The sequence below is a fragment of the Geospiza fortis genome, unplaced genomic scaffold (assembly GCF_000277835.1).
Source record: "Geospiza fortis unplaced genomic scaffold, GeoFor_1.0 scaffold40, whole genome shotgun sequence".
In the NCBI taxonomy this organism is placed as follows: Eukaryota; Metazoa; Chordata; class Aves; order Passeriformes; family Thraupidae; genus Geospiza; species Geospiza fortis.
In genome coordinates, this window is record NW_005054297.1 from 5,324,786 (window position 1) to 5,351,571 (window position 26,786).

The 26,786-nt window shown below is 36.4% G+C and overlaps 1 protein-coding gene across 3 annotated transcripts; it reads left to right on the top strand.

Annotated features, from left to right (window-relative positions):
• Nucleotides 1-695: 695 nt before the first annotated feature.
• Nucleotides 696-24,962, top strand: RBPJ (recombination signal binding protein for immunoglobulin kappa J region). 3 transcript variants are annotated; one of them, XM_031058508.1, is made up of 10 exons: nt 696-734; nt 4,085-4,180; nt 9,587-9,752; nt 10,896-11,070; nt 12,595-12,732; nt 12,949-13,061; nt 15,166-15,306; nt 18,511-18,666; nt 19,404-19,507; nt 20,305-24,962. In XM_031058508.1, exons 2-10 carry the CDS (start codon nt 4,092-4,094, stop codon nt 20,618-20,620), a joined length of 1,398 nt encoding a protein of 465 aa, XP_030914368.1. In that variant the 5' UTR covers nt 696-734; nt 4,085-4,091; the 3' UTR covers nt 20,621-24,962. The 3 variants fall into 3 exon arrangements, with proteins under 3 accessions (XP_030914368.1, XP_030914411.1, XP_030914459.1); XM_031058551.1 differs by lacking the exons at nt 696-734; nt 4,085-4,180 and adding an exon at nt 7,156-7,397; XM_031058599.1 differs by lacking the exons at nt 696-734; nt 4,085-4,180 and adding an exon at nt 8,421-8,717.
• The last annotated feature ends 1,824 nt before the right edge of the window (nt 24,963-26,786 follow it).

The following is a 26,786-nucleotide window of genomic DNA, read 5'->3' on the forward strand; positions in this document are numbered from 1 at the left end:
AATGAAAATGTATCTGCCATGTGTTAATTTGGTGTCTTATGTAAATAAAGACTTTCGTGGAAAGTTTTAGCCTAGTGTAAAGAGTATTCTTCCTCTCAAGGATGGTGTTGAAACACTGAAAGAACTACAGCTGTCTCAAAACACTTTATGGTGAAAAAACCTTGAGTGTATTGCAGGCTATTTATGGATCAAGCTTGGCTGCATTCCATAGGAGAGATTTTTCCTGTAATTCTGTACTGGCATGTATGAAAATGTTGTCATCCTTTTTGTAAAAAGTCCTGAAGGAAAAACAGATTTTTGAGGAATTGTCATGGTGGAAAGCATTCACTTATTTGTCAGCACAGATGTGGCTGTTAATTTCTGTATGTTTACAGTAACTGCTTGTTGATGGCACTGCTGGTCAATTCTATGGCAAAGATCTTCTGTTTCTTTACATTCTTGTGATGTCTGAACTTTCCAGGAGTGATTCTGAGAGCAAATGTGACTTCAGCAAAGTAACTTAGTGTTCAAATTTAAAAAAAACTCTGCTGTTGCGGGAAAAGCTGTTGCAAGGAGTGATCTTATCTAGGACATTACAAAGAAAAGATGTAAAATTCTAATACAATTTCAAGAATTGTGAAATTGGGATAGTATCTTACTGTAAAATTATGTCTAAACACTTTTGTTTTAAATTAGCAACTACTTCTTTTTTTCAGGAAATTTGGAGAGCGACCTCAACCGAAACGGCTCACAAGGTAAGCATTACAGAAACTCAGTATTTAACAATTTTCCAAAGTTACCCCTTGCATTCTCAGAAAAATTAGGTTAAAAATGTGTGGGTTGCTGACCCTAGAATTTTAAATATCAAACCTTTTCAGTTATATATGCAATCAGCAGAAGTACAATTTTTAACACACTGGCTTATTTTTAATATGAAACTCAAAATCCATTTTTAGAAATGGTGTTGACTTCATGTATCAGTATTGTAGGTTATATTGTAGGATGTGGATCTGCTTGTTTTTAAATCCTCAGGAATGAGCTGATTTGTTTCTTGAGTCAAAGTGAGGTCATGCAACACTTTCTGCTGCCAGAATTGAACACGGTGTTGTCAATGAGTGATCTGAACCAATTTTTGGTGAACCCCAAATAATCAGAGAGTATCAAATAGAGCTATCAAGTCAATCCATTCTGGAAAGTGTTTAGGGATGCCTGGAGTACAGTGCTTGATTTGCTCCTGGCCTGCCAGGGATGTATTTACGCCACAAACTGTTAAGAAGTCACCTTCTTTTTTTGAACTGCTTTTACACAGTCTATGCAAATATTTATTATTCTGTGCCACCAACTGTGCCAATTATAATTAGCTCCTGGCTTTAAAATCTACTATTTGCTTGAAAGCAAAAAAGGATGTGCCATTTGTTTTTATAGTTTTGTGTGGTGATAGAGGAAGCCTCTTGTCACCCTGACAGCCTCTGTTTTGAATGAAATGATACCTTATCATTAGCACATGATGGGGGGCGGGGGCGAATATTTACATTTTTGTGTTGTGAATATCTGTCTCGCTGCCTTTCTGGATAAGTTTTAGGTTAGCTTGTCATCATTAAACTTCATTTCAATGCAAAATTGACCGATACTGACTTACAAGTATTTGAAGAAACATGGTGGTTACTTGTTGGCCTGGCAGTCTTCAGGGATATTTGAAGGTGCTGTTTTAAGTAATTAACTGCTTTCCATCTTAAGTAGTAGCATCTATACTATAACCCTGAAGTTATTAATAGAATTTACCTTCCTTCATTTAAAAAAAAATGAACAAAAATAGAATGTATCTTCTATGTTTCAACAAGAGCAACAGAAAAAGAAATTACTATGCAATGAGAGCTTTTAAATAAGTTTTCTATTTACTGTAGTTACTCTAAATTTCATGTGCAGGATTTTAGCTACTAGGTATGCTTGTTGCTCTTTCCTGAATACAGGGTGGGTATTTGAGAAGTGCCAGCCATCCTTCAAAACTGCAGCTTGAAAACCTTTCCTGTGATGATAGAGGTTGGAAACAAACAACCTAACTTTCCTCTGAAGAGTAAACTGCTGAAACAGAACAACTGTCACCCATTTTTTTTAGGTTGACTTGTTTATGCAATGCTGAAAATGTGTCTGTAAACCCTTAAAAGCATTTAGTTCAATTATTGGAAAATTGCTGTGGGTTTTTTGTTTAAAGGCTGTCTGGTTTGACTGATAATCTCCAGCAGAACAGCACTACTCTGTTCATAGTATGCTAGTTAGTTTTAGATGTAAACTGTAGTAATACTACCTTCATGAAGAATTTTAGCATTGAATGATGAAAAATGTCACATAAGGTATCAGTGGGAGGGGTTGTAGGGGGAACATCACTTATTCTCACAGGAGCTTGGATTGTACAAATCCACTGTAGAAACAGACCAATAGAAAACACAAGTTTTCTTCCTCATACAATGCTAAATAAAAATTAGATAGCATCGAGCAGTTTTCTGTGTGAGTTGCTGGGTTTGATAGTAGTCAAGTTTAATAGTAGTCATGTCAAAGTTTTTAGTACAACAGATGTTCTTAACTTAGTATGATAGTACTCTTAATAGAATATTTCAATTTGTCAGATTAAAAGTTTTTAAACAACTTAAATGCAGCTAATATATGTCATAATGAAGTGTATAATAATAATAACTTCACAGTAAATTATGTTTTGGGGTTTAAAATATAGTCTTAAAAATGGCTGTAAATTACTAGGGCTGTGGGCTTTGAAACAGTTCTTCCAGCTGTACTTTCATGGATAAACATCAGTTTTACCAATGTCAAATGTAAATAGACCAAGTTAGTCCAAATTTAAAAGAGCAATTCAAGTCTATTCTCTGTTCTTATATGCTGGTATTTACACAGAAAATCGGCTCACTAATCACTAGACATTAATCACGTCCTGTGCAGGCGTGACAAACACAAAAATTTGCAAAACATCATTAGCAAAGCTGAGTTGTCGTTGGCCAACCCAGCCCTGGCTCAATCTACTTGCTTTTCTCTATGAAACTGTGTGGGGATTTCTTTTGGAAAAGGTCTGGTCAATAAAATACTGCTTTCTATCTTCCATGATTTTTTTCACTGGAAATGTTTGGTTTTCCAGATCTGTCCTAAGGGAATTCAATAGTTGGTGCAGTTCACAGAAAAAAAGACAAAAATCCAAACGACCAAATGAAAAAACCTTCTTGTATAGGGTTTTATCTTTTCATATAAATTCCTGATAAATTCATAATTTATTTCTCTGGTAGATGACTTTGAAGATGAGTGCATTGGTGGGCATTCAGCCCACAAAAGCTCCTTCAGGAACTGGTGTTCCTGCCAAGCACTCCAGCACAGCTGATCCCTAGGGTGTTGAATTTGGCATGCTGCTTAATGAACAGTTAGATTAATACAGAAGAGTGACTGGCTGTTATTGTTCTCTTGCTTCTCTCAAGGAATTGTTGTTGGTGTGTTTGAGGTAATTACAGCATTTATATAACATCTGTAATTACAGTGATGATGAACAATAAAACATTTTTTAATTTTTTTACCTGATTGTATGCAGAAAGTAGATCTTTTCTCTAGAAAACTAGGTGAAGCAATATGCTGAAGAATTTAATTTTTTCTTAGTATCTTCAAAACCAAAAGAAAACTTGTATAGAAATATTGCACTGAGTTGGTTAAAAGCGTAGACAATTTGTCCTTATCATGAGATACTAAATAGGTAATGAAGAAAATATTTAACTAATAAAATGTGTTCTAATTTGTGGCAGGGTGTTTAGTGAAATAGGACTTGAAACATGGTGTAATTACTGGCATTGGTATGATTTTACATCAGAAGAATTTTTTTTTCTGGAAAATGCAGTAATTGTAAATGATCACAGACCCCATATTGCTAGTTGTGTGCGGGATAGTTACTTCTTTTTCCTGTGTAATTGTCTTAAACAGTGAACAAACACATCTCGACCTGGTAATGATGGCCTTTTTGGGATTTCAGGTCCTGGGGTTTTTTTCCCTAGTTGTCTTCATTTTGTTGTAAACAAAACCAAAAGAACTTCCAGAGCTTATATTGTGGTTTGATTTTTAGGGAAGCAATGCGAAATTACCTGAAGGAGCGAGGTGACCAAACAGTGCTAATACTCCATGCGAAAGTTGCGCAGAAATCATATGGAAACGAAAAAAGGTAACTTTTTATGCTGTACTGAGTCTGTCTACAGCTGGCAGCTAAGGAAACTACGCTGTGTAGTTGGGTGCACAGTTCTTTACAGGATTCCTCAGATTGCACTGTAGTCTGAAGAAACATAAAATGCTTCCTCCTAAATCATTTAACTGTTTTACAGGTACTGCAAACCTATAGCATTCAATAAAGCGATGCCAGTTTCTACCAAGAGGTTCCCTATCTGTGGGCTAAGCTTTTCTTCCATTGCTTAAAATTGTTCTCATTTTAAACCTTCCATTTTAATGGTGGAGTAAATGAGGTGATCAGCAGTGAATACTTGTAGAGGAGTTTTTTTCTGAATAATTTCACATTAATATGAAAGGGAAATTGCTAGCCTCAGTAAGATAAGTTTCTGAATCACGTCTGTAATAAGTTTAACAAGAATGGTAGGTCAATCATGACTGTATTTATGATAAACATTTCCTTGCAAAAATCAATACAGTACATGTTATAGGTACTTTTCTAAGGGACAGAATCTGCAGGAATACGTGAGAATGAATGCTTTTTAGGCAAAGGTGGTTTTCCTGCAGTCTTCTCTTGCAGTCTTCAGTGTATGATGGTTTTTTTGCATGACTAATAGGATGCTCCTTCATATGTGGGTTTATTGACCTAACAGTTGCATTTATTCATGCAGGTTATCTCTGATTCATCTGTTTAAGAATGGAAGTATGTCAAATGAGTGTAGAAAACTTGAGAGTTTTATAAAAGAAGATCAGGAATGAAACTAACTGGTTGTTGGTTATCAAATAGTATGGTACTGAAATGATTGCTGTTGTGCTATGGGTATGAAATGAAGGTGTGGAATCAGTCACCAAACCAGTCCAGTTGGAAGGGACCATGGGGGGACATCTGGTCCAACCTAGAGCACATGGCACAGGATTGCATCCAGATGGTTCTTGAATGTGTCCAGTCAGGGAGACTCCATGACCTCTCTGGTTAACCTGTTCCATGTGCAGTCACCTGCACAGTAAAAAATTCATCCTTGTGTTCAAGTGGAACTTCAGTGCATCAGTTTCTGCCTGTTCTCTCTTATGTTATACATACTAAGGTTTCATTTTTTCAGTTTAAATATTTTAGTTGTTCTTAAGCTGTAACATACCGTGTAGACTGTCTCTAGTACTGTTCTGCTAGTTCCCAGACTGTCAGCATCAGTAATGATGTCCTATTGTTATCAGCTTAAAGGAAAGTGCCAGTTATTAAATCCTTGGATCCATGTGTGCCCTAAGGTACATAGTAAAACTGAATGATGAATTATTATATTCCTGTTTCTTCTTTTCTTTTTCTCTTGAGTTTTTAAATTGTTTCCATTTTATTTATTGCAAACTGTGGCCTTTGTTTCTTCATATTTCTGGAGTAAGCAAAATTAGTAAAGTGAGTTGCTTTGCATACATCTTATTGAGAAACTTATTTTATATCCATTTTTGTAGACAAATTTCCTGTTTTCCATGGGATTTCATTGTGGCGTAGATATCATCTGGTTAATTTTTGGACCTTAAAGAATAACTTACTTTGCATTACTTTTGTATTGAGGAATTCAAGTTACAAAAGGAATTATTTCTTAAATTTGACATCTCTTTCAAGTAAATATAGAACTTAAACCTAGACAAACTTCCACCTCTTGTTCCAGTCTTTATTTAGGTCTTACTTGTTGCGAAGTCATGGAAAATGCTTGCCATTAGCAAACTTTGCACATCCTAATTAAAAGGTTAGCACAATAACTACTTTTCAGTGTTTTGATGAGGGTTACCAGGTGGTGAAAATACTCTGTTGAGTGCTTACTGTAGATGGTGCAGATCTCCTGTAGCTTAGCCAGTTTTAAATAGGCATCACAATAACTCTATTCCAGGTGCATGGATGCAGACTTTGTAGGTTAATTTGAGAGTTTTTGGTACTTCCAAGTAACAGGAATGAAAGCAGTTGACTTTTTTGAGTCGACCCTTCATACGAGCCTTGCACTTCACAAAGGTAATGGTTTTTAGCTTAGCAAAGAAGCCAGGAGGTAAGAAGCTCAGGTTGAGCTTTAGTTGAATTTAAGACTTTGTGCCTGATGTTTACTGTTGGATGACTGTCACCTTTCAAAGGCATTCAGCTGATAGAGACTCAAGAGCTGTTTAGTCCGGATGAGTGTGGGTATTTGTTTGCACTTGTAGTGTTTTCCATATTTACCATTGACTGAGACTTCTCTCTTCAAAGTCTGAGCAGTGTGAACATTCAGCAGTTTAAAGGACTGAAGTGTTTTGGATTCCAAGGCATAGTTTATCTAAAAACTGGGAGCCAGATAGGGATTTTGATTGTGCTGTTTGCAGTTAAACATGATCAGTGCTGATTAGCATGAGAACACTGTAGCTGCATCTTGTTTTACAGCTGTTAGTGAAGGAGCTCCTGTAATTTCTGATCAAGTACTTCCTTTCTCTGAACTGAGTGTGCCTGTTCTCTGGATAAAATTTGTTATTGAGCGCATAACTTTTTCTAGGGCTTACCCCATGGCTCCGCTGCTTTGTCCTTAGCACTGTAGTACCTAATGATTTTTCATTTGTTTGTTGTCACATTGAGTCCTTTAGTGGACGTTGTTAGTTCTTTAATCTCCTGTGAAGAATGATTACTGAGCAGTTTCATACTCAGAACAATGTGGGTAATTGACAAACACTTGGAATTTACCACCAGATACAAAGGAGGATATAAAGTAACTAGCCAGTACAAGCATCTGAATTCTCCTGAAGGCAAAGGCTTCTATAAGATGAACACAGAGATGACTTGGATGATTTGAAAAAGCAAGCCTTCGTGACAGAAGCCTGTGGTTTGAGGAGAGCATTGAGTCCATCAGAACTAGGTGGAAATTACACGAGCAGATCTTATTTCCCTTTAAGCCCTTGCTTCCTTGCAAGTTCAGTTGGAGTAGCTTCCCTACTTGAAGTACCACATTTTCTCTGTATTGGTTGGCTTGAATTGACTGAAGGAATACTGTTCTCTCCTTTGATGTTTATCTGATTTAATACAGTGTTTTCAAAGTTCAAACCTGGTTCACATTTTCTGTATTGGACAGAATATTCATAGCAAATTTTTTCTGTACATGAGTTCGTGGAATGGTAAATACGAAGTTAAAAAGACCCAAGACTGTAGCTGTCTCTGCCTGAAAGCTGAGAAAGAGGTAGATACATAAGAAGGAAAACGCAGTCAGATTGTGAGTGTCCAGACTCTTTCTTCATGTTTGTAGTTTTAACCAAACTTAAAATTTTATCAGCTGTAAAAGTTTGTTTGTTCAGTAACTTTTCAATGATGTTACTCTGCATTCTAATTTTAAGAGTGCTTTTTGTTGGGGTTTTGTTTTCTCTTCATCAGTGGGTTACACCTTGTTTCTTACAGGTCTTTATTGCCATCTAGTGGCTGTAGTTATTCAAAGGACTTGGTTTAAAATAAAGCTGAAATGAGAAAGGTATGAAAAAAAGTAGGAATTTTCTTGTGTTCTAACCAGTAAGATAAATACAAAAGAGTACATAAGGAAAGAAGTTAAATGTGTCATATTCTTTTTGGTGTAATATTATTTGGAATAGAAGGGATTTGTTGGATTTTTGTTTTGATTTTGCTCGGTGGAGGTTTTTTTGCCAAAGCATTGCCCTGTTAATAAAGGTTGACACTCATTTTTAATCCGTGCATAACTTCTTCATCAGGAATAGTTTACAGATGATGACCACAGTACTTTTGAAAGAGGTTCATAAATCTTTCAGCTGTACACCTATTGGTATAACACCTGCTTTGCTATGTTGTAAATAGAACAAATCTAAGTGAAAAGTTTTGACCGCACATTTATAGTCAAGAAAGAAAGTTTGAGGAGTTTTTTGCCTGCAGACAGTAAATTTTTATTCATTTTCATAGCCACTAAGAATTTTTAAATAGCAGTAAGACTTAAAATTTGGTGATTTGTTTCTCTGACAGAAAATATACATTATTTGTGTCCATTAACCAAAAATACTGCAAATACTTGCATTTATTTATATGTATTCTTAATATGTATATTTAATTTTATGGTACTATTAACAGCACTTTGGTTTAATCTATTAGGAATTTTGTAATTTAAAAAAACAATTTATATCTGTGATCATGCTGGAAAAAAATAATGCTGAATAGGTGAGATAAATAGGAGTTTTACTAGGTTTTCATACTAAAGCTAGCATTAAATGATGTTTAATAGAAATAAGAATCATTTAGGATGAAAAAGACCTTTCAGATCATCAAGTCCAACCGGTTACCTGGCACTGACCTCTCTTGCCCAGGACTCCCACAGACACTTGAGAAACTGAATAATTGTGTCCTCTGGTCATTTTCCATGACTTGGAGCCCACAGTTCAGTTTACTCCCCTGCCCTGTCATCTGCCCACCAGCACAACTGGCTGCTGCCCCAGCGTGGAGCCTGCTCCCCCTGCCTGGAATTCAGATGTCCCAAGCCCAATTTAAAAAAACAGAAGAAGAAAAAAAAAAAGGCCAGAAAACCCTCACCTGTAAGGTAGGAGTCATTGTTGGGTTGTAGAAGTGCCAAGTTATAACACTACTCTCCAAACTGACTGAATAAAATACTTAGAAACTTTTTCAACTTCCCCTCTCTTACATGCCTCCTTAGCTACCTCACAACTGGATGTATTCATTCCACTTTATCTTTGATCATAGTGAAATGATGATAAGAACACAGCAGCTTGTTTGCTAACTAAAACCAAACCATTTCAGGATTTGGGCTTTAACAATTTGCAGACACTTCAAGACCAATGCATTGTATTATAATGCTGAATATAATTTTGAATATATTGCTGTAAATAGCATCTAGACTGATTAGAGTCAGTGCTGCTGAAAACTAGGCCTTATTTTTTACACATACTGATGAAGATACAAAATTATCTATTCCAATTAAAAACTGGGGAGAGATTTATGTGTGGACAGAATAAACTCCCTTCTTACTTATGACAAAACTCTCTGCATTTAGGAATTGTAGTCAGCAGTTGTCCATTAAATTAGTTTGTGGAGCTGTTCTGTGTGTATTAATTGCTCCATCATGTTAAGCACCTGCAAAAGACTATAATAACTTTTGAGGCCTTTTTTCCTTTCTTTCAGAATCTCTTTGCAAGGTATTTTATAGAGATACAGACTCTTACCTGGAATATATTGAACTGGAAAGATTCTCAGTGACAGTCCATCTACTGCTGATTTTCCTTGCCTTTTTTTTTTTTTGATTTGCATTTTAGAAAACCTTCAAGACAAATGAAGGGCATGCCTGTATAAACTCTAGTGCAAAGTGTGAATGTGGAAGCATTGGGTACACATCAGTTCATCAGTTTGTTTGGCTGGAAAACTGTGTGATTCCATGATGTCCTTTGTTTTCAGGTTCTTTTGTCCTCCTCCATGTGTGTATCTCATGGGCAGTGGATGGAAGAAAAAAAAAGAGCAAATGGAGCGGGATGGTTGCACTGAGCAGGAGTCACAACCTTGCGCCTTTATTGGGATAGGAAACAGTGACCAAGAAATGCAGCAGCTGAACTTGGAAGGAAAGGTAGAAAAACTGTAATAAACCACTAAGATAACTAACTGCAAAGGATATTATAGCTATGTGGTGCATATTTCAAGGAATGCCCTCTCTTATTTTTGGATCATTTTCTTTCTAGGTATGGCATAATGGTTTGAAAAAAATCCCTCAAAATATTTAGGACAATTGAATAGTTGGTTTTGGCTCCTAGGGTCATAGCAAGGCACTAATGTTTAATTTGTAGGTTGTTGATGCAGACTCAGTACACTGTTAGGTTATTTGCTAGGCATCAGTGGCTAACTAAAATATGGTTTCTGGCCCAAATTCTCTGTCCTGCTCCTTGGCTTGCATGAGTGGATAATCTTATCAAGGAAATAAGGAAATACCAAAACATCTGCTGCTAGAAGTAGTCTTTAAGTCCCTTTGCCAAAAAATACAATTGAAGTAGCATCTTAAAAATTTAGTAGGTTATTTTTACAGTGGTATAAATTGCTTACAAGATTTTTTTAAGGTATTTGTGATGACTTAAACAGTTGGAATAGAACTAGCAGCAAAAGTGTTCATTTTGCCTGGTTGTTTTATTAAGCAGTATTTTATAGCTACCTGGTATTTCCAGCACAGTCTACCAGAAATGCTGCATATATTCAAAATAAGAAAAGAATAAAGAATAGTTGAAGTTCTTTATGAGATTTTTTTAAAATTATGTTGTCACTTAGCATAAACACTTAGCCAAAAGTAACTTCCTTGTGTTTCAAAACCCAATCATTTCCCATCCTTTCAAGGAAAGTTCAGCTCAGTACATTTTCTGCACAGGTGGGCCCTTGTGCATGCCCAGTGCAGGGTCTGTACAGCCCTAATCAAATGTAATTTTTAGTAGTGCTCTTGACCCCTCACAGGTGGCTTTGACACAGTTATGGTCTCCAGTCATCTCTTCTAGTCTTGGTAAGGGTCTTTGGAATGATCATAGAGTAATGAGGTTGGGTGCAGCATTTCACAAAGCTAAACAGTTGTCATAAAAGAAATGCATAGGGAAGAGGTGGAAAAAGCAGGTCCTCGTCTGTTTTAGAAGCTATTGCATCTGTTTTCCTATTTTATTCATAGTTAAATATTCCTAGTTTCTTGAACTGGGCTGGCTTCAAAGAATAAACCACAGTGTGTTTTCACCTACAGAATTATTGCACTGCCAAAACATTATACATATCAGACTCAGACAAGAGAAAGCACTTCATGTTATCGGTAAAAATGTTCTATGGCAATAGTGATGACATCGGTGTGTTCCTCAGTAAACGGATCAAAGTCATCTCCAAACCCTCTAAAAAGAAACAGTCACTGAAAAATGCAGACTGTAAGTATTTCTCTGCTTTTTCTTTATTTAGCAATTAATTTTGTTTCATACTACTTTTTTGTTATGTGTTCTAAGCTCTGACTACAAGGGAAATGCATTGAAATTTTCAACTCCAGTTTTGTTGCTGTATTTTAGAACTGTGCACTTCAGTGTATTTTGAAATACTCCAATATAGATAGGTTACCATGTTGAGTTCTATGCAGTCATGGTTAATTATTTAGTAAATATAATAGGCCCACCCAAACCCCCATGTGTTTTGAGGAATGAATTCATGTAGACAAGTGTATAAAGAATGTTCTACTCAACTTTCTAAGCTTTTGGATCTCTTTAATTGCTATGATCTGGTGCTTAGAATGTTTTGATCAGCATCAAAGAGATTGCTTTCAGATTGTGATAAATGAGTAGCAGCATGTTATCCAAACTGCACTTTGTCACATCACAGCCACCTTCTTGCTGTCTCATACCATTTTCATGTTGTTCTTATTTTTGTTTTGCATGGTTCCTTTTAAGTAGTCATTTAAGAAATCTGTATGGTGATATTTCACCCAGATTTATTTGCTTACTATGTTTTTCAGCTAATGGTATCTCTGGTGCTAATGTATAATTTGGAACGTTTTTGCTTTTCCTCCACCTTTTTTTTGCCTGCATACCACTGGAGCACCTCAAGAGATACCCTTCTTTTTTGTTTGTTTTTTCTCTCTCTCTTCACTAGTGCTTTAAAAGGCTCTTCCATCTGTGTTGGGCTGGAACCCATTCACCTATGGAATGTGGATCTCGGGGCCGCTAGCTTGGCACATGACTAAAGGCAATCTGTTGCTGTGCAGTTCACGCCCGTGGGCTCAGAGTATGCACTGTTGAATTTGTGTTCAGACAGATAGTTTTGGTGGACAGTGACTATGAACCAAGCATTCTTCAATAGTAAATATGAGCCAAGTAGAACAACATGCCCGTTCTGATGGCAAAATTTTAGTTGCTTTTTTTTTTTTTTTAGGGGAGCAAACTTTACATTTCTCTCTTTTGAATGATAAATAAGTTCAGATCTGAGAAAAGTACTAGTTGCATGTTTATAATTTGACATAGTTACATCTGTCTTCCTTTCAATTGCTTGTGATTTGTAAGAATACTGTGTCTTTATATTTCAAATATTCTTCAAATGATTGCTGAAAGTTGTGTTAAGTACTTCACAAGGGCAAGCTAAAGCTTCTGCTTAAATCAGCTGCTGGAGAACTATGAACAGAAGGAGTGTTCAGCTGGCAAGCTCTAGCCCATTTGGCTAAGTGGCAGAATTCTGTGAGCTAGCATGCCTTTGGAGAACAGCCACTATATATGTTATTGCACTCATAATTTTATGTCTATTTTTGGTCTGTCACAAATATAAATATTTTCTAAATTCACCAATATTTAATAATTATGTCTTGACTTCAAGATTTCTTCAATTTATTTTATGTTATGTGGCTTTTTGATACTTTTCTATGTAATAATGAAGTAATTTTATAATCTGAAGTCTGTATGTGTTCCTTGCAGTATGTATTGCATCAGGGACAAAAGTGGCACTATTTAATAGACTTCGATCCCAAACAGTTAGCACCAGATATTTGCACGTAGAAGGTGGTAATTTCCATGCCAGTTCACAACAGTGGGGAGCATTTTACATTCACCTGTGTAAGTAAAAGCAAATCTGTATATTTTTCTTCACTTGCTTTCCTCTATCCTCACAAAAAAGCATCCTGCATTTTTTCCTCCATATTAATTGCCCATATGCACACTTGTTTTGTTACTGAGTGTATATTTGATGTAACAGTGTGATGTTAAATGTTTCTTGTATCAAGAAAAATGGTGATTAAAACAAGTAATTCTGAAAATTCCTGTTTCATGCAGTGGATGATGATGAATCAGAAGGAGAAGAATTCACAGTGAGAGATGGCTACATTCACTATGGGCAGACTGTCAAACTTGTATGCTCAGTTACTGGCATGGCACTCCCGAGACTGGTACAGTTTCATTTCTCCAATGCCTCCAATGCTGTAATTAATGTATAGATGGCAACTTAGTGTAATTCCATAGTTGGGTTTGCAGTGTCCACAATTTTTGGTCTTGTGTGTTGCCTTTGGGTAATATATGGTTTTATGGCAAATGGCATTTATTTTAATTAAAGCATATTTTTGTTTCTGCAGATTATTTCTCTAAACAAAGAACAATTTGTAAAATAAAATAGAAAATTTTTCAGAATTTAAGCCTGCCAAAACAGGTTAATCTGTCTATTTTAAAAACAGTATTGTAGATTTATCTGTTCCAAAATGCTTCAAATATTGATATTGAATAGATGAATAAAATATTTTCAGCCAGTAGGACACTTCCATGTGTTGTGTTCCAGCATAGCTTTAAAAATGCTTGACTGATTTGAATATAAAAGCACTTCTGTATACTCCTGAGGATATACCAGTAACAGCTTGCAAAAACCATTTTTTCATATTTATTAATACTATCTGTTTTAAATCTGAAACATGAGAATTGCTTTTGGAATAACCAGTTAAGGTTTGTGAATCAAATAAAATATTACTTCTGGATACACAATACTGGGTTTTGTAAATAAAGTTAAGTATAATTATAGATTTTTTTCCCTGTTTTATGCACTTAATGCCAGCCTTAGTGGAATTTTATGTGATTAATAATCAGTAGTGCTTCATACGGGATCTTCTGTGAAATTGTGGTTTGTGAGCTCTTTACGAGTTTTGTACAATGCTCTGCTAATTCCATTTTAGGTAGAAGCAATCTTTAGAATGCACCAATGTAAAAACAGACTTGCTGCAGTCAGGCTTTTGTTCCCTTTTCCAGACTAATTTTGCTGGGACTGTAATGTGAATTTCTTTCCCAATACCAAACTTAGCTAAAAGAAAAAGATAATAGCCTGCTCAGTGTAAATGGTACAAAATGAAAATTTTGTTTGACAATAAAAGCAGTTACACTGGTTACACTACAGATATGGTTCAAGCACAGAAAATTCAGTAAGAGGATGTCACCTTTTTGTGGGCTTCATGTTATACTTTTTTATTGATGAAATGAGATGCCACCACTTACTATTCCAGAAACCTTATTTGTAAGTAGAAACAGATTAAAACAAATTAAGCTAAAAGTTCCTGGTTTGTTTGCTGTGGGGAACATTTGTCATACTGCTTACAGGACTGATGGAAGGTGATGCAATTAAAAGATAACTTGCAGGTATTTTATAAGCAAATGCAAAGAATTTAGAAGAAAAAAATTAACCTTTAAATTTATTTCGCTAATAATACTCTTTGTTATAATTAGATATTGCAGAGGACAATTTGGTTTCTGATTGTCAGCTTAGAAATATTCAGGCACTTTGGCTGTTGTATCTGGTAGTGTTGCGTAAAGCATTAAACTTCTTTCTAGGAGTTGAGTTAAAATTACGAGCTACAGATTTTCACTATCTAAGGGAATAGCCCTTGATTTTAGAAATTAATTGACAAAAGAGATCTGAATTCAGTCAACAGATATTTTTTCACTGCACTGCCGAATATAAGGAACAGTTGTTCTTTGCAGTTGTCTTTAAGTAATATTTAATGACCAACTACTGATAAGATATGTTATGATTGTTGTTTCCAAAACTGTATTTAAGGACATCTCAATACCTTTAGTTAGTCCTTATTTTAATTCTTCTCCTTCAGCAACCAATTTGCCACAGAATGTTGTTGATCCTATCAGTGGTGAAAGATTCTGTAAAAACATATTAATTACTAAAAATAGTAATTAATAATAATTGAAGATAATGGTATAATTAATAACTGATCTTCTACACCAGCTAATGAAACAAAAGTAGATTTTGCTGAAGCTTCAATTTTTTTCCCCACTCCTTCAACAAAAATAGATAAAATATATGTGCCTGCAGCACATTGAAGTAGTACTGAGTATCACTTCAATGATGTGTTCTTGTTTCAAAAGCATTAAGAATTACGAATCTAGTGTTGATACCGAAATGAGAGGCATGGAAATCTTATAAAAATTACTTCCTTTACTGACTGTGTATATGTAATAAAGAAATTGTTCTAAGTATATATGTACAATTTTCATTCACAGATAATTCGAAAAGTAGATAAACAAACGGCATTATTGGATGCAGATGATCCAGTATCACAGCTCCATAAATGTGCATTTTACCTTAAAGACACTGAGAGAATGTATTTGTGCCTTTCCCAGGAGAGAATAATCCAATTTCAAGTAAGTTGTTCAAAACTATTTCAATAGATAAGTATAGTTGCAAAGTTTTCACAAGTATCCCCAGAATATGTATGAGTGCCATTTTAGGCATTATAAATTATTCTAATTTGTAGGTTTTGAATGTGAGTCTAATATTTTGTTTTGAAAAGAGAGGATGGAAAGCAACAAATTGTTATCTGTGCTTTTCCAAATCTGTTTTTCTTTCCTCACAATCTTCTTCCATGCCTGTCTGGAAAATGAATTCTGTTTTCTCCAGTGGAGAAATAGGAAACACACTAGAAACTTGTGCATGTGGTCACGATACTGTGGCCTACATGTGCCAGTGGAGCTGCACCACTTATTTATGTGTCCCTTTCTAGGTTACAGCAAACAGGAAATGATACAGTTGATGATAGTCTTGTTTCATGATGAACTCATGTTCTTCTTGGCTAAGAGTGTAAACATAGACAGCTGTGGCAGTTGCCCACAGTAACTTGAAAAGCCACAGAAATTTGATTTGTCTGTAAAGAATAGAGCTATTTCTGAAATATTTTTTTTCTCCAGCAGGTGGAGAAAAACATCGGGTTTTAGTCTCTTGTATGTTAGCATGCTTGTAGCACTTTCACTTTCCTACCAGACCAAGGACCCTGAGATTGGCTCAGCTGGTCAGAGCATGGTGCTGAAAAGAGCAAGGTGGTGGGTTCAGTCCCTGAACATGCTTAGTCTTTACTTGAGTTGGACTTGATGACCCTTGTGGGTCACTTCCAGCTCAGAATATTCTGTGACTCTGAAGACTTTGACTGAGTTCAGGAGTACCTGAAGTATTGCAATTTTCTTTAAATATTTTGGGGTCAGCTCAAATAACAAAGGGTGTTGAGGGATAATGCTGTGTTCCAGGAAGATGGCCATGCTTGGCAGAGATTCAGGACTTCCTTAGAGCAGCTATACCTTCTTGGGTAAGAAAAGTAGAGGTAGGAAGTTAGCAGCTAACATTGAAGATGTCCCTTAATTTAAGGGGAAGGGACAGGAAGGCTTGGTGAAGAGTCATTTCAATTCTGTCCTGAATTGGGACAATGGAAAGAGAATATGAGAAGCTTTGTTCCTATTTCAGTAAACATTCATGACCTGTGGTTCACAAGGGACTAGATCTATTGTTTCTACCCACGGCACACAGCAGAAATACATATCTGTCAATATATATTCTTGTAAAGGAGAGTGGACTGTCATTAAGAAGAGAAAGCTGTGAAATGTGAACTACAATAACTCAGGGTCAGCCTGCTATTTAGTCATTCTTGGAGTACTGGATGGGAAGTGCTGCATGAAGAAACAGCTCCTGCTTCTCTGACAGCTGCCTTAGTTCAGCATCCTGGAATTGCCTGTGGGACTGTCAGGGTGTCCTACCACTCTTCAGTTTCAGCAGCACTCATGGAGCCCAGTCTGATAAGAGCTTTGACCTTTCTGCATGGCTAGGAGTTAGATAAAGGGACACTCCCTGTTCTGAATTCTCTTAGTGGAGTGGAAACCTGCTGCTTATACTTGTATAAAATCTAGTAACTTGCATGTCAGACTGCTACCACGCTTAGGTGAAATCACAGTGGAAGATAAACTCTTTCTTCCAATGCCAGGAGAGAAATCCTGTTTTATCTGGGTCTTTTATTTTGGATCATAAGACAAAGACCAGGGAAACAGCATGTGTATACTGTTCCTGTAGTAGGAATCTAGACAAACTGTGGCATTTTAATCTTCCAGTACCATCTGTTGAGAAAATTTAGTTAAAAAAGGAAAGAAAGAGTGAGCAATGTCCTTGGAGCCCTATTTGGAAGTGACAAGGAAGAATGCTTTTCTAAAAGAGGAATTGAAACCTTTAAAAGACTTCTGTAACAGATAGAGTAATGTGTTACTGAAATGATTCTTGATGTAACAGGATTTTGAGAACAAATTCTGTGGCATTTGCCTTCCACATCATGGACTTAGGAAATGTGAAAAAAGTCAGTCAAGGATCTTTTACAGGGTTGTTTATTTTTTCACACCCATGGTTTTATTTGTCATGATACAAAGTATATCATTCCATGCCAACAAGAATTGCAGTCAGCTTATAGGAATGGTGTCATACCTCAAAATAGTATACAACAGTTCCTACAGAATGGCTCCTCTTTTGACCTTGGACTAGTAATTCAGAAGCTGTGAATGTTTCTGATGGAAGTTTAATTTGGGCATCTTGAGTTTGGAGAGATCTGTGGTTACTACCCATGTCGCACACCTCCCTTGCCAGCTGTTTTCAGTGCTTTTTACATGATCATACCAGAATGAAGAGTCCACATGAAAATGTGGTTTTGTTTTTTAACGTCTAATGTGGACAATTCATGCTAATTGAAGTTTATCAGCCACTTTGAAGAGTGAAGGTTATGGTTACTTAACAATATATCCTTAAAGCTTAAGGAAAGGGAAATAGAATCTAGTTATTAGAATTTTTTGTCCCATTTTTTTCTGTGTTTAACCTATGCACAATTTTCGTATGGGTTGCTAGGTGGTGAAATTGTTCAGAGAGGTTTCTGTTGCCATAAAAAAATCGTTTGTGTATTTTCCATGTATCTACCTATCTATGTATACTAATTTAGTGGTATTTAGAGGGAGATACTAGACGACCTTTGAGGTGCCTTCCAGTGCAAGCCATTTTGTGATTCCATTATTCTAATTTGTAAGGCTGTCACTTCAGCTTCTCTCCTATGCCTTTGCACAAATGCTGCAATACGAGTTTGTGTTTTCCATAATTTTGTGGAGGATTAAGAACTCTAAAAAGAAAAAAAATCTTGAGCAGATAAAAATCATAACTAATGTAAAGTATTCCTCTTCACTCTGTAGCTGTTCTAGACATTTTGCCTTAATAAGAGATCTCTTTTAAAGCAGCTACTTCCAGTTGCTGTAGCTTTTTTTTGTTAATGCCTATTGAACAACATTAAAACCTTGAAAGTTGAACTAAAATAAAACTCAAACATAAGGTTGGAGAGGTGACAGTGTTCTAGGTGAGAGTTATGGTGTTCTCACAAATACTAGTTTTCTAGTAGTTTTTCTGAAATGTGAAGAGGGTTTCTCTAGGTAATTTTTAGAGGAAAACATAAGGAAACGTTTTTGAAATAACAGGCGTTGTTACTGAGTTGGTTTTTAGGTCTGTGACTTGACAAACATCTCTACAGGTCAGATTTTGAACTTTTCTTTCTCTCTAAGGCCACTCCATGCCCAAAAGAACCAAATAAAGAAATGATTAATGATGGAGCTTCTTGGACAATCATTAGCACAGACAAAGCAGAATACACATTTTATGAGGGGATGGGTCCAGTCCATGCTCCAGTGACACCTGTGCCTGTTGTGGAAAGTCTTCAAGTAAGTTAGTAGTTTGTTTTAATAAACTGGTTTTCTGTGAGATTTTTTTTGTCATACTCATTTAACCTTCATGGTATCCTTGTGAAATACTGTAGGAAAATAGTCTTAATAGCTTTATTAATAATAAAATTACTTTGTTGTAATAATTTATCTTTCTTACATTTCAGAATACGTGAGCCTATCCATCATAGGAATAATACTAATATTGTTGTATACAATTAGAATTTTATATCTGAAACTACCATGGTAGTGATATCCTTAGGAGTTTTGTTTGATTATTTAGAAATTGGTTTTGGCTCTTGCCAATTATAGACCAAAGAGAACCTTACTAAAAAGACCCCCAGCATTTGTCAGAGGAAAAACTTAAAGCTCCCCTGACACCTTCTCTGAAAGATTTTGTTCTCTGTTTTCAAAGCCTTGTTGACGTCTATTCTAAGCAGCTATTATCAAAACTTGGAAATTCCTTCATAGTATCAAATTAATTGGCAGTATCTTTTAGATGTGTTACTACTTTATACTTCAGTTGTGTAGGTTGTGTTTGTGTTTTGGTTTTGTCCGGCTGATAAAAACAGCACTGTTTAAAGTTCTTATCTGCATGTGAAGGTTTTGTTTGTGAGGTTTTTGGTTGGTGGAGTTTTTTTGTTTGTTGGGTTTCTTCTGAGGGGAGAGTGTTTATTTTTAATAATACATATTTGGGGGGGATTTTCTTGTTTTTTTTCTGTTTGCTCCGTTTCCAGTTGAATGGTGGTGGGGATGTAGCAATGTTGGAACTTACAGGACAGAACTTCACTCCAAATTTACGTGTCTGGTTTGGGGATGTGGAAGCTGAAACCATGTACAGGTACAATATTTTCTATTACTTCTGTGGTGTTTATGTTTTACTGGGTGCTTTGAAGAGTGTATACTTGTGTACACGCTCAAGTGTACACTTTTCTGCACTGCAGAAAGGGATCTGGGAGTGCAGGTTGCCAGAGGTTCAGGATGAGTTAGCAATGTGCCTTGGCAGCATGGAGGCCAAACTGCATCCAGCTGGTCAGAAGATGTGTCTGTGCCACTGCAGTCAGCACTGGTGCAGCCTCACCACGAACGCTGCTTGCAGTTCGGGGCTCCCCATTAAGAAGGATGCTCAGGTACCAGAACATGTCCAGAGAAGGGTAGCGAAGATGGTGAAGGGCTGGAAAGCCCAAGGAGTTGCAGCTGAAGACTTTGGGCTTGTCTGGTTTACAGAAAAGGAGGCTGAGAGGTGACCTCATTGCTCTCTGCAGCTTCCTGAGGAGGGGAAGTAGAGAGGGAGCTGCTGAGCTCTGCTTCCTGCTGTCATGGGCCAGGACACATGGGTATGGTTTAAAGCTGCCCCAGGAAAGATTTAGACTGGACATTGGGCAGCATTTCTTTACTTAGAAGGTAGTCAGACTCTAGAATAGGCTTCCTAGAAAGGCAGTTGATGCCCCAAGCCTCTCTGTGTTTAACCAAATAAAGGGAATTGGACTTTAATAATATGATTGTAACTTTTGGTCAGCCCTGAAGTGGTCGGTGTGTGCACTAGTTGAATACTGTAAGTCTCCTTCCAACAGAACTGTTCTATTGAATGCTTTCAACTTAAGGACATTGTACTCAGCTGACTCTCCTGTTTTTCAGATGTGCAGAGAGCATGCTTTGTGTTGTTCCAGACATTTCTGCGTTTCGAGAGGGCTGGAGGTGGGTCCGACAGCCAGTCCAGGTTCCAGTAACTTTGGTCCGTAACGATGGCATCATTTACTCCACCAGCCTTACCTTTACATACACACCGGAGCCAGGGCCACGGCCACACTGCAGTGCTGCTGGAGCAATCCTCAGAGCCAACTCAAGCCTCATGGCCTCCAGTGAAACAAACACAAACAGTGAGGGAAGTTACACAAGCGTCAGCACAAACCCCACCAATGTCACATCATCTACGGCAACTGTAGTTTCCTAACTACTGTTGTTTGTCTGGACTTGAATTGACTTTTCGTGCTACATTCAAGAGAACTGAACAATTTTTGTGGTTTCATGGGAAAACACTTTTCCATTTTAGGTGATATGATTTCAACCTTGTTACCTGCAAGTGCTGATCTTAAAAACAGAAGCCACAATAAAAAAAGAAAAAACCAACATCCGAAACATAAGAACTTTATTGAAAATCTATTTTTCAGCTGTGGTTTTTTTTAGTGGGCAAGAAACAAAAATGTGGCTGGGATACATGTTGAGCAAACTAGAAAACATGAACACAACATAGTTTTTATGGACCAAGGAACTTGTATAAGCTTTAGTATAAAAGGTACATTTTCACCATACCTTTTTTGTATCACAACATATAGTACACTTTTGTTACCAAATAGTTTATATTTTTTTTTCCTCTGAGCTTTTGCTCTGAAGTATATTCAGGTTCCAAGCCTGACCATGCTTGTATAATCTAATTACCATACTCTTCCAGTTTAAAAAAAAAAAATATATATTTTTGGTCTGTGGCTGGAACTGTTCCTTTTTTTAAACTGAAGTCTTGTGACTTTTTATGAACTGAAATTGTTTTTATTTCAGCAAGTAGAACCTTGTAAAGGCCAGCATATTTTTTTTAAGATTATATGAAGTCTGTGCAAAAGCTTTAAAAAATGCCTCTGCCTTGCCTGCAATACATGCAATGTATGTTAACTTTAGTGCTCTGTTTTCAGTCATTGTTAATAGTTATTTCTGTTTTTCTTTTTTAAATATGTATTTATAGTGATAATTCATGAGGTTCTAACATTACATGAGTTTTTTTTCCTAAAAGTGGCATCTCAAGCAGTCATATTAATGATTGTTCATGTCACAGGCATATGTTGGTGTTTTTGAAGGGTTGTTACTGGGTTACTCCCCCTCTTCCTTGCTCAGTCATATTACATCTGAAAATGTTTCAGGATCTGTTCAGGTTTTTCTAATCTTGTACATAATTTGTATTAAGTGTAAGTTAAATGTTTTATTTCAAAAGTGGAATGTTCCCAATAACTTCATTTGGCAGCATGTCTTCTGTCTTGTTGGCATGAAACTAAAGTACCATGAGAAGTATGTGCTACAAATGGGATTGGTAGGTGATGCCCTTCATCACTTGAGAATCACAACAAGCATGTTTTTCTTCATACTGTTCAGTAAATTAGGCCAGACTTTTGTGTAACACTTGTATTGAGAACGTGCTTTCATTGTGAAGTGATCATACAGTAATAACTAGAAGTAAATTTTATTACTTAGAAATGGGCAAATAGAAAATCATAAAAGCACTATGAAGATGTCAACTCCTCCCATCCTTGTTTCCTGTGGGTTTCCCTTTCCCTGCCAACAGCTTGTGCAACATTCAAGTCTTCTCTCCAGCATAAATTCAAGGCTCATTTGCACTTTGACTTTGTTGGTTGTTGCATTTGTTTTTCATTTTGACTTTACCATGTTTTGTCCCTCCTTGTAGACCTGCCTGCTTCATTTGTATTTGAACGTACCCCAGTAGTTCATTTGTAGTCACAGAGCTAGGCATAGACTTCTAGGACAAGTTCTGACAGTGTGATCTTCCTCTTTGAAAGCCAAAATTTCATGGTGTGTTCAGCCTTTTCTGTACCCTGAAGCAAAAGTCACAACTGCTGTGTAAACATGAACCTGTGGTTTCCTACAGTGCATTGCTTACAAGCTTACCTGTTGACCATTTTCATAGGGTTTTTATTTCTGACCACTGATTCCAGTTTCAACACCCACCACCATTTTAAAGCATCGTCTCTGCACCGTATTTGTGTACTCTGACGCTCCATTCTACCTGTTTGCTTTAGTGCTCCGTTGTGTGTGTGTGAAAACGTGTTTAAAGGAAGAAATTGTTTATAAAGCATATTTAGCAACTAGTAAAATCAGTGCCACTGTCCTCCTGAAATGTGCTTGTATTCTACCACAGGCCTTCATACTCGTTACTCTGTATTGCAGAACGTGTTCCCGTGACGCTGGTTCCTAGCACTAGTGAATGCTGCCTCACCTCATCTCCATTTCAGTGACCAAGGGCAGGATTCATTGTGGCCTTATCTCTGTTTTAAACTGTTTACTGGCATTTACTTGCAAATCTGTTTACCTTTGTGTGTGCAAAATTTTGGGTTATTGTGTTGTGGCAGGAATCGTTTCGCAGTGTTTTTGTTAGAAGCACATAAATACCTTACAGTACAGCTTGGTTCAAGAGCCACAGATTTTCATCACTAATTAGACTGAGAACTAAAATAAGCAAGGTACATAGATTTAGAGGGTATTCAAGAAACCATGATAGACACACAGCAGGCAAACCATAAAAAGCCTTTTAACCTTCAAAGACTATTTAAAATAGCTTTTCAGAACTTGACATGTGCTTTTATACTCATTATTTTAAATTTTTTTACATATAAATGCAATACTTTTTATATTCAGTTTCTTTACATGCGGTAATTTTGCCCAATAGATATAATATCCCTTGACTTGTAAAGATTTATCCTAATATCTGCTGTTCTACACACTACAGCCAAGTGGGTGAAAAAAGAGCCTGTTCTGCTTAAAATACCATTTTAAACCACATTTTTTCATTTGGCTTGTGGCTTTCTTGTTGCCAGTAGTTATTCTGTAGTACAGAAATGGTCTTCCAGGTCCTTACTGTTGTTAATACATCCAGTTGTTCAGATATATTATCTTCCTGAACTTTTTTCTGTGGGGTGATATTGTTACATATATTGGCCTTGTGAGCTGTTAACAATTTTCATGATATTAACAATATCTCAAGATTTTGATAAAACTACTTATAAAATGTTTCACTATGAAACTCTTATAATTGTTCAAGTCTAGCTGTTAAGTCTGCTGTTAATTCTGTATACATAGAAATTGAGTCTGTGTTCAGAATGTTGTTATAGTTCCAACTATAGGAAGAAGAAGCAAAGTGAGTGCTCTAATTTAGCTATGCCTTGTTTTCTGTTGCTTGGAACTGTGTTTCAGAATTCAACACTAGCGTAGTCTTTAATAATCTGCTGCTGATGTTTTTCCTAATTATTTGCCCCAAGGGCATCCCACAACTATGTTAATAATGGTATTCTGTACTTGTTTTCATTGCACAGACTTAAAAAATCAGAATGGTTACCTGAAAAGACATTAACTCAAGACATAAATTGATGAATTCCCCATATAGAAAATATTAATGCCTAGTGAATTAAATTATCTATTGGAAGTAAGCTACCCACTTGTGGATTAAATGACTCCATAGAGATGTCCATCTTGAAACTAAGATGCTCTTCAATTATTAACCATATTATTTACTTTCTTTCAAAAGCAGCTGTGTTTATGAGTACTGAACAAATGTGTATACTTTCCTGTGCCAGACTTTTGACTTTGTTTTCAAGCACTGTACTGTGGGATTGAGTGGCAGCTTTGTTAGAAAAAGAAGTATATTAGGGTTTCTACTTAACCCTTTTAGGACTGAACAATTTCTTCCCTTTAGAAGCTGTAAAATAAATGAGCAGTTCTAACTTCGTAAACATTCTGTCTGTGTTCAGCACTGCATTTGCCCCATCTGGAGGTGCTATGCTAATGTAATTTTTTAAAATCCTGTAGCATGTGTATACATTCAGTCTTAAAAGGGTTATTTTTACAAACTGTGCACCTGTAAAGTTTCTTAGCAATAAAGGTAGAAAAAGAGCAAGTTTTTACCATAATTTTGTAGAATTAATTGCTCAGTTCCATATTTCATCAAGAAAATCCCTGCAATATGGGCAGTTTTGAGGATTAAATAAAAGTGAAATGTAAACCACATAAAAGTGTTCTTGTCAAGTGTACTCTGTGTGTGTATGTGCATAAACTGTCGGGTTTCATTTTCTCTACAAGGCTAAAGATAAAATGCCATGTTACTGTTGCTGTGACAAACATAACTGAACATCTGTATGATGATACAAAAGTACTTACGGTTTGAACAGGTGTTAAAACTTGCCACATTTTGTTGGTTTTTTTTTTTTCAATGTTGACCAAGCATTATGGGTTTGTTTTTTGTTTGTTTGTTTGTTTGTTTTGGGTTTTTTTTCCCCCAAATGAACAGTGAGGCCATCTGTTGAACCTGAACAGCATAAAAGAAGACCAGCCCTGGGAGTGAAAATCATCAGTACTTGTGAGGCTGTGCGCACTGGACTCCACTTAAATGGGATATGGAATGTCCACCCAAAAATCTAAATCGGTTTCATTTTTGCTTGTATTATTGCTGAAGTTAGATAAGAAACTGTTTTTTAATAATGTGTAAAAAAAAGTTTCACTTTTTTATATAATTTATTAAATAAGAAAAAATGAACTGTGTTTAATTGTTTAACTTTAGCAACCTCATTTTTGCAACTAGTGCACCTGACTCCTTTAATCTTATTCTTAGTTGCAGAATGTGTGACATTTCATTCAGTTGGTTGATCGCTAGAGCCAGAAATTCAGCAAATTAACTTATTTCTTGTTTTGACAGAATAGTAGGGCTGTCAGGAACAGCTAGAAATGATGCATTCTAAGTTTGCAAGCACAAGTGACACAGTCACTTCAAGAAAGTTTTTTAGATGGGAAGTGGACATGGCAGAGAGAAAATACAGAATACGAGAAGCCTGCCAGTACTAACTAGTGTTGTATTAAACTGATTGAAGAACTACAAGTTTACCTGTAAGAGTGAGAAGGGGCTAAAAGTGGTTCTTAAGTAGGAGAGCCAAGAACAACAACAAAAACAACAAATCACTGGCTTTAAAGAAGGATTACAGATACTTTTATTGAGACATCTGCAAGGTGTTTGCCATTAAGATGCATAAAATAATCAGAAACTCAACAGTTGCAGAACTTCTGTTTTTTGAAACAGAGACATTATGGACATTATTCTCAAAATTATGGTCTCAGAATTATTTCCAAGACCCTTCAGTCTTATTCTGAAATGGTAAATTGATTCTTCTGGAACAGAGTAGAAATTAGATCTGAGGTTTTTGCAACGAGAATGGTCACTTGCTAAACTTTAATGTTGGTGTCATTGGGAGAAACTGCATGGGATGGTGCTGGTCTTAGATGGACAACTATGGATAGAAAAAAAATCTCTTCAGCTAAGCCTTGGCAATTAGCTATATAGGTAGTCTCAATAATAGATCCTACTAGGATTCAGAGAAGAAGATTAAAAGGAGAGTGCTGTGAGGGCTAGGGGAAATGATTCATTTAGTGTTTGCATGTAATATGTCCCATTTCAGAACATTCAGAACTACTGAGCTCAGTTGAGTAGTTGGCCTTTCACAGTGGCCTGTTTAGGTTGGAGTTGCATGCTCCTGAGCAGGGTGGAAAAAACTGAGTGTCTCTGTAAAGGATATTTATTTCTGATATCTAGTAGTAGAAGCTCAGTGTTAGATCAGAAGCATGAGGAGTTATAGCCCATATTACTTAGAAATACTTCTGGTTTGAGTATAGACTTTAATGACCTATGCTAAAGTGAGAGAAGTTGCGAAGTCTTGATTCTTAGTAGGAGCAAACTTGCAAGTTAACTGCTGTCTGAGAAAGATCTGATTAAATCTTTTGAATTTCACATCTTTCAGGTTCTGCATCTCCTTTGAGTATGGAAAGGCATGGCTAAATGTTGGATATTGTCTGTTCTGTCTGTTGGTGCCTTTGTATTCTAGTCTCAGTTCCCTTATTTTTCATGTGTACTTTTCCACATCCTTAATTATGTTTCAGTTTTTCTCAGAATGTGTAAATTTTGCTGCATAATTTAGGAGAGGAGTTGGTTTTAAGGTGAACTCCAACTTTTGAGACTACGTGCTGCTTGTAGATACATGGAGAGGAGGGATCTACAGACCTGGCCCTAATGATCTACAGGTTTTTAGTCGAGGGGGGCACAGTTTAGAACCATGTAAAGTTGTAAATTCTTTGAATTTTGAAACCCCTTGCTTTTTATTTATCTTTTAATTGTATTTTCTGTCATGTTGCCCCCTCATCTATGTTCATTTAACCCTTCAGTCTTCTCTGTTGTTCTGTTTGCTGATCTGTTCACTGGTAAAAGTTTATTTCCACTTCTGTGAATCCCAATGGGTGTGTTCACAGGCAAGCCTGGGGCCCTGTGCTATTGCAGCTACTTCTGTGCCCAGCCTCCATCT